Source organism: Candoia aspera, chromosome 2 (assembly GCF_035149785.1).
Source record: "Candoia aspera isolate rCanAsp1 chromosome 2, rCanAsp1.hap2, whole genome shotgun sequence".
Classification (NCBI taxonomy): Eukaryota; Metazoa; Chordata; class Lepidosauria; order Squamata; family Boidae; genus Candoia; species Candoia aspera.
In genome coordinates, this window is record NC_086154.1 from 218,285,961 (window position 1) to 218,298,811 (window position 12,851).

Sequence of the window (12,851 nt, forward strand, 5' to 3'; positions counted from 1 at the left end):
GATAGCCTCATTATTTTCCTTTGGGGGAAAAAAGGATAATAGGTCCAAAGTTATTGTGCTACTGCTTGTTTATTCTTTAATGTCAACTACTTGAAAATAGAACTGTGACAATTGCATTTTTCTGGTAACCTGTTATCCTGTTAATAATTGATCACTGTACCTGCTTAACTCTACAGTGGCCCTTTTAGGCATAGCTGCAAGAAAAAAAACATACACTTCAGCAATATTGAAAGTTATAATGTAATGCAGAATACTGTGGCGTGCTTTCCTGTTTCAGTCTGTCACACTTCCAGCAAATATGTATACTTGCTATAAAGGTACATCTATTATGGTACTAATTTGAATCATACAGTTATATGAAATGTATTTTTGTAGACCTGCATTCTCAAAACTTCCCCTATTCTTAAATTAGCTGAAAGGACCAATTACCTATTTTTTCAGTAACTCTCAGTGGATTTGTTTCTTTAATATTGGAATATATCTTAATTGTTACAGCAAACTGATCGAAACAAACTCAGTGCAATCCCTTATTTTTTAAAAAATAAATGCCTAAGATGCTGCCTTACAATTCACCACTAGAGGGAACATGGGCACTTTGAAACAACTGGGAAGCCTCAAAAAATTAGAGCTGAAGAGACAGAGCAGTTAAAAAACATCCTTTGGGGGGAGGATGCTGCTGAAAAACCATTTTGTTACACTTGAAAGAACATTTCTCACAGAATTAAAAGTAATGCGGTTTGAAAGCAGGGAAGAAAACCTGTGCCCAAATTGTAAGCGTGTGTCTTTCCCCAAGTTGCTGAAAGATCTGACACAAAGCTGCAGCTCCACGCGGGTATATTCCTTTAAGGAGACTTTCTCCCTTGTACAGTTAAGTGCCACTGATTAGCTGTGGAACTGCATTTATTCCTTTAATTACTGGCCTGAGACTTTGGACCCCACCAGGGTGTGTTTTTTATGTGAAAGGGTGATGGGTGGATCCGTATATGAGTACAACGCCTTAGATCTGCTTTCTGGAGAAAGGTCACCTGAACTGGCTCAGTAGCAGGGCAGCATACAAATGCATCTGCCTGCAGACACTGAGATGTCTGTCCTGGGAACAAGGCTAAGGAAATGTGACTTGCGATGCGTCCACCCATTTTCTCCCAGCAGCACGTGTTCTGACACCAACTTCCCCACTTGCACCAAACCATGACGTGGCATTAACCTGCCCTGGCATCTTTTTTTTCTGCCATATCCTGTAACTTTGCCTTCATCTTGTCCCCTGCCCATGAGTTAGACGGACTTAAATCATTCTCCTCTGTGGCCTTCGTAAACTCGAGTAGGCTTTATCGCTCGCTATTTTGGAAAGAAGTCAGGGGGCTGGCAAACCCTGGAAAAAGAGGGACAAAAGGCAGGATAAGGGTAGACAGATACCGCAGTTTTCTGCCGGCTCAAGGATGGGAGGCGGCACTTTAACTCGGCAGCGGGGAAAGGCCTGGAGACCCGCAGATCTAGCTCCCGATCGGGCAAAGCTGTTTTGCTAGGGTTTCCCTTATTTTTAACCATCTTATTCAAACCTCCAGGATTGATCTGCCTTTTAGCAAGGCACCCACTTCCATAATCGGGAACAGAGAATTCTGCGCAAATTGTTGTCCAGATAGTTGACTTCATTCCTTCCCCACCTTCCCTTTAAAAACTGATCACACTCAAAGAACAAGATTAAGCTGGCAGGTTGCGGTCAAATTCCACGGATCTTCAGCAGTGATGCCGCATTCCTTTCTCTCAGATCTGGGTAAATGGCCTTCGCTTGGTTCTCCCTCCGCCTCCCTTTTCACGGGGAACGGGAAGAGCCGGCACCAAGGCATCGCCCTGGCAATTCTGCCTCGCAGTCCCCCGCGGAAATGGTTACCTGCTGCATCAAGAAACCACTTCTGGTAATTCAATTAGGTTTTCAGAAGGTGGGCGAGTCTGTTCGGTGCAAGGGCGGGCCATGAGGCTAAGGAGACACCTCTTTGATAAGCTCGGAGTCCAATCGGGTTGGAGAGAAATAAAGGGGAAAAGCGATCGATAAGCAAACAATCTGGGCTCTGACTGGCTGCTCCAGCGATTCCTCCTCCCCCTACGCAAGTAAACTGCATGCAAAATTCCCACATGATCTACCAGCAGCGCCTTCGCTCCTAGCTAGCCGCTTGCACCTCTTCTATGCACGCACACACTCAAAAGGAGGCTTCCAGACCTGACACGCATACACATGTGGATGTCTGCTACACTCCCCATATAGCATCTACGCAGCTGTCTGTTGCGACAGACAGCCATCCCGTAAGCATTCCCGCTTTTCCTTGTTGGCTGCTGGCGATTTATACACGGGGAAGAAATCAGTCATTGCAAAAAATAGAAAAAGAAAAAAAGTGGGCGTGACTATTTAAAGACCCCCCCCCCATTTTCCTTTCCTTCCTCCTCTTTGGCAGTGTTGACTTCTGTTCCTCCAATCCTCGTTGCTCTTTGCGATCCCTGCCTGCCAGCCGCTGCATTCGAGTTTTATTTCATTTGCTTGGTGGGCTGGCGAGAGACGCGCTTCCCCGCTTCTTCCCACTCCCGCCGCGGCGGTTTCTGAGAGCGGGGAGCAGCTGCCTGCCGGGCAAGACCCTAAGGCTTTCTTCCTTTCCCCAACCGCCCAGCCTTTCTTGCTCGCCCTCTGATGTAGGTGTCTGCAGGGTTTCCTCAAACTCCCCCCCCCCGTTTTATTTTAATTCTACCGCCACCTCCCTCTTTTGCAAAGTTGACATTCCAGGGACTCGGACCTCGCTTCGCTCCTGGAGCCACTTGGCGAAGCTTGAAGGAGGAGAGACCGCTCGCTCCCACCTCCCGGGGAGCGGAAAAGCTTCTTCCTCGCTCTCACAACGAAACAGCCCAAGAACTGGCAGACGTCCTTTCTCCCTCCCTCGTTCCGCTTTTAATTCTTCTTTTTTCTCAAGCACCCCTCCAGAAGCAAGTCGGTTGGGACCGCAAACTCCTCTCGATCCTCCCCCTTCCCGCCGCCGGTTCTGGGTCTGTGGATTCCGGCCGTGTTTTCCTCCCTCCATCAGCCAAGGAAGAGGAACGGAGCATCCCTCCCAAAGCGAGCAAGACGCCTGAACTCCGGCCTCCCGCAGCAGCTCGAGATAGGCGAGCCCGAGCGGCCGTCTGGTGCCTCGGAGGATTTGCTGCAGCAGCTTCTTCTCGTCCGGCCTCCTCGCTCCGCTCCCTCGGAGCCTTCGCGCCAAAAGGCGGAAAGAAGAAAGTCCCAGAGAGGGCGAGAGCGGGGCGGGGGGCGAGCAGTCCCTTCCGAGGGGAGAGGAGGGGAGGGGAAGCCAGGACAGCGGAGCCGCCCATCAGCAGCGCTGGACGGGGGTAGGGCCGGTGCATGTCTCGCCTTAGGCTCCACACAGGGCTCGCCGCCGTGAATGAGCGCCTCCCGCCTTCTCCTTCGCCGCCGCCGTCTGCTGCTGCTGTTGCTGCCGCCCAGCTCGTCTCCCGGCTCCCCCTACCGGGGCACGCAGGCTCCATAATAAGGATCTCTCCTCGGAACCGGCTTTTTTCCAGCGGGGATCTCCTCAAGTCTCGTTTTCCTTGCACTTTTCTCTTTGTGTGTGTCCTGTGACTTTCTGTGGTTTGTCCTTCCTTCTTTTTTCTCCTCCCTCCTTCGCTTCACTTGGTGTTTTCCTTTGTTCTTGTCCTTGTTTTTGAAAAGACGCGTACGCGCTCGCAGCTCCTCCGTCTACCCCTTTGCTGTGTCTTGTGGCGGGAGTGATGTTGCACGTGGAGATGTTGACGCTGGTCTTTCTGGTGCTCTGGACGTGCGTCTTCAGCCAGGATCCCAGCTCCAAAACGGTGGCCGATCGCTATGCCGTCTACTGGAACAGCACCAATCCCAGGTAAGGAAGGAAGACGGCGCAGTCTTAGCACCGACGCAGTCTGAGGGGCTTGGCATAGCAGCCTTTCCAGGGTCCGCTGCTTCTTTGAAAGGGGTGCTTTGGAGAAACGGACAAACGACCTCTGTTTTGGAAGCTCCCACCGGCTTTGCGCCCTCAAGTATGCCTAAGTGTGTGTCGAGGGGGACACTTGTTTGTAAAAAGGGAGCAAACTTTTTCTCGTAGTCATCAGCCTGGGCAGCTCTAAAGGCATCGCCTTGGACCTCGCTTGTCTTGATTTCTCTGTCGCATCAATGATCAGTCCAGATCATTTTCACTAATGACCTTTTTATAAAGCCGGCAAAATCTCTTCTTAGATCATCTGTAACTTACAATAAATCACCCGTGAAAGCGAATACGCGGAATCACACGTCGTGAAAACGCGGGTGTGTGCGCGCGCGCTATCCTGGAGGGTCAGTTTTGTTTATTTTCTTCTTGATAGATAGCAAATGTATCAGAAAAAAAATTGCTCTAGGGAAACTTTTAAGAGTAAGTGCAGCTAGAATTCCATCAGTGCCCTTAGATTATGTCAGTCTGAAGGGTGCTTAGGTTTAAAATAGTAAGCCAGGTTTATATTTGTAGTCGCCCTGGGCTGCTGCCGGGAGACTCCAGTTAGGCATAGCACCTGTTCTGAGGGTTTTAGAAGCAGAACTGTTGCTACTGCTCTATAGGTTCAGTTTCTTCTATTTGTTCAATAGGATGAGTCAAGTAAACTGTTTAAGTCAGATTAATGGAATAAAGATACTCACCTCCTTCCCCCTCCCCAAGATTTTCAGTGCTTTCAGATGATTATTGGTCTTGGAGGCTTTCCACAGCAAAGGGTGACTCATGCTGTCAGAGTATAAATTCACGTGCAGTAGTTGGTGATGCTCTCACAGTGCAAAAGTAAGTGGTATGGATGTTGCTGATGATTTCATAGTGATTTAGCATCATTTGGAAGTGAATGAAATTAAGGTTATTCCACTATTGAATATATGCTTTGTATCACTGAACAAAACAGCTTCAATATAAATTGTTCAATGGAGGTTATGTAAAAGCAACTTCTCTGTTTTTTCTTCGTTCCCTTTGCTTTTTTTTATTAAATGTGGGTACAAATAAAACCTTTTTTTAAAAAAAATTCTTAACTCTCCTGCCATAATTCTAGAGTGAATCATGCAGCTGGATTAGAAATATCTTCTAGGGTCTGCGTACCCCTGACATTTTTCTTGTTTTTCACTAGCTGATTGCTGTTTCTGCATAAATAAGGCACCTGAGCGTTCCATCCGCTTGTTAAAATGAAAAGAAGTTGGCATTGTTCAAATAGACTTCAGTAGGATTGTTGTTTTGCTCTTCTTAAATCTATTGGACTACTCCAGGTTTATGGACATTTTACCTTACGTTATCTTTGTGCTATGGATTGAGAATACTGTAGCACATTGATTTTGTTGTTGTTGCAGGTTATATTTTAAAATAGTTTGGTGGTGCTTGCCAAAAACTGTTTTACTGTGTTTGATGGTAGAGAGAGAGTAGACATTGCCAAAGGAAAAAAAAAAGTAAAAACTGCCTGTTTTTAAGTACCTCAAGTTTAGCAGACTCTTCAGCAAGTTAATTTTTATGTATTGTTTTAAGCAAAACAATACCTAAGGAGGATTAGCAATGAATAGTGTTCCTTTAGTTAATTTCCTTGATAGTTATTAACTATTGTGCTTCCAAAACTTGGCACATCTTTCCATCCTATCAAAAATAAAACTGTAGCCAAACAGATTTCAGGTAAAATCAGATAATTTTGTGATAGGTAGAGCTCTGGAAGAATATTAAATTTGTCTTTTCTGAATGATGAGTGCCATATCTCAGAATAAAAGTTACAAACTGAAATATGCATTTGTCAAAGGTGGTGAAATTATAAACTGAATTTGCCCACTCTGCTTGTGAAAGCGGAAATGTTTGCTGCTTTGAATTTGACCAAATGGCTTGCACATGTTGCTCTTTTGCTTAAATCAAAGCACAGTATTAAATGTTTTGTTTCTCTGCCTGTTGTGGTATCAATTAAACATGTAATGTAGTGCAGTACTTAAATATAAATAATCCATAGAATAGTGGGGCCAGAACTGGAACATTTAAACCAATGAACCCAGAAGGCAGTCATGTAAGTGAATACTTTTTTTAAAGACTGCAAAGAAGTTTTCATGTATATATGTGTTTTAAAATGTCAGAAGGGCAGTGGGTTATATACTTTATCAAGGTAACATGTAGTTGATATTGTAATACATTCTCAACTATATTACTGTATTAAAATGTTTGATGAAATTACATATTTTTTCTTCCCATATTTGTTCATTCAGATATGTATTTTGACACACTACAAACCTTTTTCTTTAGACAAATTCTATGCTTTAAGACATTTTTGCAATTCATGGTTTATCATCAGAAGTTCAAAGCCCATAGTGTAATTTATTTAACCATCACTGAGGTTTAATTAACATGAGAGGTATTACTTGACAAGAAGACTTTTATATTTATTGATTCTTACACTGTTAGAATACTCTCATATGAGGACTTACTGGGATAAGCTAGATTGATACAAGGGGATTTACTTCTGAGTAAATATTCATAACACTAGATTGTAAAATGAAAAGCCATAAAAGGATCAGGATATTCTGAGTTCATTTGAATACAAAAAAAGTTCATAAAAGGAAAAAAAAAGTTTATGTAGCTTTCTATAATAATTTCTGAGGTTAAAATGCACTTCTTATTAGCATGTTTACATAGATTTTATATACAATTAATATACAAAATTAGATAAAATTATTTAAATGGGATAAATCAATAGTCTGCTGAGATTTAAATGAGTGCTTCTGTTAACATTTCTAATTCAGTAAAAATTATAATCCAATGATTTACTTAAGCATAAATATCTATGTACCAATATATGTGACGAATTGATGAAATTTTATTCTGAAATAACATTAGGCTGTATTTTCAAAACTATGTCATGAATGCAAATCAAGTATTGGAGAAATTATAATTTGTTTTCTTTTGTAATATTGCTAGATGCACTTTATGAATTAAAATATGTTTATTCTACAAAGGTACTCACAATCCTTAATATTTAAATGGGTTGCATCATTTGGCCCTAGAAATATTTGAAAAACTGCTTTAAAGCTACAGTTTGCATAATACAGATACTATTAATGACTATATGTGGACCTTAAAGTTTAAACACTTTCCACTGATGCCTGTGATTTGAGAGTCTAGATTTATAAATTGTACTTAGAACATCTGAACTCTATTTTGAATTCTTCTACAGTGATTAGTTGGTTTTGAGTATCGAAATATGTTTGGCTGGATATTATGTTTCTGGAGTATTACATAAAACCACAACTTTCTGTTTTAGAGATACATTCTGAAAACTTTGTTCCAGATAAAGCCTTGGATACTGCAAACAATGTAATTAAGATTTGTATTATGCAGTATTTTACAGAAATGTATTTGTAATTCTTCTATCAAGAATCTCAAGTATACAAATCATTGATGTTTCCATTTATATAAGTAATTATATTAAGATGAAACATCTATGAAACCCATGGTCATTTAAGCAATACAGATATATTTCCAGAGCAATATATGAACATGGGTAAATAAAAAAAAGAGATACTTCTATGTATTAGAAAGATACTACTAAAGCACAGTACATTCCTGTGCATGTTTACTAGAAATCCCTGCTTCTAGGGGGCTTAATCTCAGATCACAATATAAGATTAGAGCCAGAGATTCACTAATAGTAGTTACCACACCTATTTATCAGAGATGTTGTGAAAGGGAACATGAAAGTATAAAATGAATTGTTGATTCCCAGACTGCTCTCCCTATTAAGGTTATGTTATAATAAAGAGATCCAAAGATAACTTCAAAGTTGTAATAATAATGATTCTTATGAATTATTCGTCACCAAACTTAATTAGACTTAAGTATATTGTTATATTGAAACTGCAGCCATCCTTAATTGTGTTAGGGCCTTTAAGTTGACTATGTACCAAGTAAGCTATTTAGAATTATAACTTTCAATAAATTTAGACTATGTTAAAAGTACTCAGCTCTTCATAATATATTTTGATAATACCTTATTCCATACTTTTTTTTTTCTGAATTTTGGATATCACTTAAAGTTTGTGACTTGCATTTTGAAATCCTGTATGAATAAGCATATTACTTATTACTTTCTTTATCGTAGATTTGTACTAAATGGTGTAGAAATTGTAGCATCTACTAGAAATAAGCATCTCTACAATTTTTGTGTTATTTAAGAGTAATTTTAATAAGAATAAAGTACTTTCTTGAATAAAAAGTAATTTTATTGTTTGTAAAAGATCAAAGTCATTTTATTTTAGGCAGCATAAAATATTTGGCAATTAAAAGCTGATGAAACCGATCTCCAGCCCAGTGAGTTTCCTATGATTAGAAGTGTAGTGGAAAAACCTTCGGAAGCACATTAGTTACTGTTTAGTTGGTCCGAAAGTTGTATAAAGTGACTCTCAGTATAGTCTAGCCTTTTCCTTTAGAAACTATCCTTTCAGTAGCTATATAGGTACTTCTCCATCCATCAGTAAAAGTAAAGCAAATAAACAAATCTCCTCCACTTTTACAAATACTGTACATGGATACTTTTCAGAATTTAGGATAGAGTGGCCTCATTTATTGTTAGATAACTAGATAATGCTGCTCCTTACAAATTCTTTACCCTCTTCTTGCAGACCTAGCAGTCTGCCAGCTCTGTGGTAGGATGAGAAATGAATAGAGTAAGTCCATCAGACATCCTGGGCTTTCCGCCTATGATGGTGACTTGATGAGATGAATGTACACACAAGCACACAGGTGCTGACATTTAGGTTATGGTAGGAAAAATGATGTTAAGGTTAGTTGCTTAGTTATCAATGACTCATACATTTTAATTCGGCTGTTAAATATTTTACATTTTTGTTTAGGAATTAACAAAAGTTAAAAAATTATAATGACTTTATTGTTTAATGAGAAAACTAAGCCTTTCCTGTTGTAATCAGTAGATCTCAGTACATAGTTTGGCTGCAGCAGGCCTTACTTTATAACTATTTCTTATTATGTATCTTGCTGCCATCAATTATTGTCTAATGTGTAAGAAAGTATGTTCCTTGAATATGGAAAATAAATTAAAACAAATTAATTATGACTGAGAATGATCAGATCTTATCCCTATGAGCTAAATTTATTGTTTTAGATAGTCACATACTTTATTTTCATTAGTTTCCATTGAATTATTGTTCACTGCAAACTACTGTAATATTACAGTAACAAAGTTTGTTTTCACAGCTTGTAAAACTTGTATACTGCTGACAACAAAATGGTGCAATTATCGATCTTTTCCCTTGTATGCTTTATTTTACTCTGTATGTTCTATCTTATAGCACTAATTTTTAAGTTTTATTTAATAAGTTTTATTCAGTCTGGGTCACTGACCTGTAGTAAATAATTTGAATATTTGAATATAACAATAGTATACAATTAAAACTAAATTCTACATTAAGCAGGTTGTTTTCCAACTTCTGGAATTTTTAATCCTTTTTTCCAGTATTACAATTCTAGTAATGCATATACCCGCGAGAGCAGTTTCTTTGTGTGTATGCGTACATGCATATATTTCTTCCATTTATGCTTAAATCTGTAGTCATTGAGAAATTAAATGTCAAATTTATAAGACAAATGTTTTTGAAACCACTTTCTGCTGACCTTAGAACTATTGGATAACTACATTTATCACCCAAATGTAACACTCCACACATTCAGTATTTCTTATTGTTGATCTTTAACTTGGGTATGATTCATATATATTATTGTAAAATCCACCAGAGGTAGACTATGATTTCAAATAATTGCAAAACCAAGTCCATATTTTCTTCTTATGAAGCAAAAAATGTGAGAGTTGGGACCATCGCTAATGAGAATATAGATTGTACTGGAGAAGTGGCTTTTGTAGCTAGTTTTGCATTAATCATGTAAACATAATAAGGTGTTTGGCTTGGTTGCCAAAGAGCACCTTCTGTACTTCTGATAGTTAATAGATCAGTGAAAATGTCCAGTGAAATCCTGATTTTTTAGGATTGGAAAAAAATGTGATTGAGTCTAAATATCTTCCTAATAAATGCAGAAATTGAAACTAAATAAAAACCTTGGGTCCTTGTGACTGAAATACATTGTCATCCATGCCTATGTACTGCTAGTGTCTCTCTGTCAGCAGAATAGAGTGAAGAAAAATGGGTAGGTAAGAAACAAAGCCTTATCACTTTAAGAAAAACAGGTCAGCAATATATATTTAAACAGTGCATGGCTGTAATGGTATTCACTGAGTAAATGTGTATACTTGGCTCAGATGCTCCAGTCCTCCAAACTTTTCTGCATTCTCGAGTTAAAAACATAACATATGTGTAAGAACTGTTTAGAATGCAAAGTGTGCTTTTAATGATCATGTGATATTTAATGATCAGTAACCACCTATCTTGTGAGCAATACCTCCCAATTCTTTTTGAACCTGAAAAAATAAATTTCAGGTTTGATGGGTAATGGATAAAGTGCCACCATATACTGAAAAAAACTGTAGACGAAAATTGCCTACTAGTTCTTACAAGTCTTTTAAAGAAGGTTGTTGTTTTTTTTTTTAAACATACCCATATTATGGTATGTAATAAATCTCAAACTGCTCCTTTAATGCATTGGTACATCCATTTGTAGATGTACAAATTCTTCAGGCAAAGAATTGTGTTATTAATCCATTGATGCCATTTCCCAGGGTAGCTTTTATTTACTAATTTTTTATTTGTGATAAGTTATTAAACTTTCATTTTGGGTCTCCTTTATTACGAGTAACAAAAATGGATGGAAATACAGCAAATGATATATTTCATATTTCACATCAAATCCTAAAGTATAGCAGATGTGTAAGACCTCAAAGCGCTCTTATATTTTTTTCATATACGATAAAGAAAATAACAGATTCTTGCAAGGATCTCAGGTAAAATTTCGTGCAGACAAAATTATACTAATGAATCTTACTCTCTAGATTTCATTTTTTCTATCACTTAAGTACTGGCTTTAATTACTTAGTCTTTGATTAGAAATGTATCTTTGGCTGGCTTTTTACTTATATTCACATTGCTATATGTTATCCCAGTGAACAAGGCCTATTTTTAATGCCACATGAACATTAAAAGTTACAAGCTATTGGTCATAAAATAACATTTCTTTTACAATCCATTTCAAGGTCTTCTAGTCAGATCTGTTTGCTCAGTAAACTTAAGCTAAACACTCATTTCATTGAATGTTTATAGGTTGAACTATGTTTCAGATGAACAATCACTGAAAATGGGGTTCAGTTTAATTTATATACACTCCCACAGGGAAGGAGGGAGGTAATTTTTGCCAATTTCTTCTGTCTTCAGACCTTCAGATTACTACTAGCAGTTGGTCAAAGATGTTGAAAAGGAAGAAGGAATTAGTGTGAAAATTGCCTTCTGCTTTCTTCAGCCAAAGCTTCCACTGCAACTTAATCCTCTCTATTATGAAAGACATACTCATTTTAGACATGCCATTTTTAGAATTATTAAATTTTATAATCTGTTATATCCATGTACAATCATCAAATAGTAAAGGCTCAGATTATAGTCTTGCTTTTTTTTTTTAACATTTGCATCTGTGTGCCAGCATGCAATTATGTCTTTTCTGTATTTTTTAATTTAAAGCATTTAGTCCTTTATTTAGCCACAGGGAGATGAATACATAAAATAAGTAATATATATACAGGATGTACCAAAAGTCCCCATAGGCCAATCACAATGTTTTATTAATTATTTTTTTTTCAAATAAAAGGAATGTTCGAAGGTCATGTATCAAGAAAATATTTAGAAGAAAATGGCAACCCATTCAAACATTTAATTTATATAACAACTGACTTTTGTACACCCTGTATGTATAGATCTGAATATATACTGAATATACAGTTTTCTTGCTTTAAATTTTAAGGTGTTCAGTTGACTGTTATGTCAAAAGGTAGTTTTTTGTAAATCCTGTAATTTAATGCTAAAACATTTCAAAGAAACAGTATCTATTTTGTGAGGAAAGTAAAATGCACATTCAAAAATGTCTCATTTTGGTGAATTAGCTCTTCAATTAATTTGGAAAGCTACCTTATACACTCATGAATTAGTATTAGGAGTAGTTTTAATAAATTTAAAGTAATCTACAAAATATGTCATTAGTATCAGTTTTGTCTAAAAAAAATCCCTGTATATTTTTCATATACATACAGCATTTAATATCTTTTAACAAGTGAGTTAGACATTGCAGGATTTATTGATATAATATTTTTCATAGAGATTGACATTTTAAAGTTTGAAAATAATGACCTGACACGTAAGTAGAATTTTTTTAATATATTTTTTGCATTGAAACATAAAATGTCATCAAGTTTCAATTCTGTACCCACTTAGATGGGAGCAAACGCCATGGAACTCATGAGTGCACACTTAAAAATGGACCAATGTAGGGTCATACTGTAAATGAAGACTGTGCACATCTTGAATATGATTTGGAAAAAGTGCTGTGGAACTTGTGAATACACAGCACCTCTTTGCTATAATTTCAAGCAGCTCCTTCATGGAGCTTTAAGAAATTCACTCGTTAAAATTTATGCGACTCCAGAAAACACCTTTTTGAGGGTGGGGGCATGCACTGAAGTGTGAAAAAAATTACATTGCTTTAATGAATAGCAGCGAGGTACTGTCCTTGTGCAAGCTCTGAACATTTCTTCCAAATCATAGCTCTGCTAAACTACAAAATGGCAAACTATGTATTCAGTATCATAAAAAACAAATAGCAATAATTTAATCTGATGTTGCTTCTATAACTATATATAAACTT

The 12,851-nt window shown here is 37.8% G+C and overlaps 1 protein-coding gene across 1 annotated transcript in view; it reads left to right on the forward strand.

The window, feature by feature from the left end:
- Positions 1–3,300: 3,300 nt before the first annotated feature.
- The window catches only part of EFNA5 (ephrin A5), a 206,873-nt gene continuing 197,322 nt past the window's right edge, over positions 3,301–12,851 (forward strand). The window contains exon 1 of the mRNA XM_063295368.1: positions 3,301–3,893. Within this exon, the coding sequence (XP_063151438.1) occupies positions 3,769–3,893 (125 nt within the window). The 5' untranslated portion in view covers positions 3,301–3,768. The remainder of the gene's footprint in view (positions 3,894–12,851) is intronic.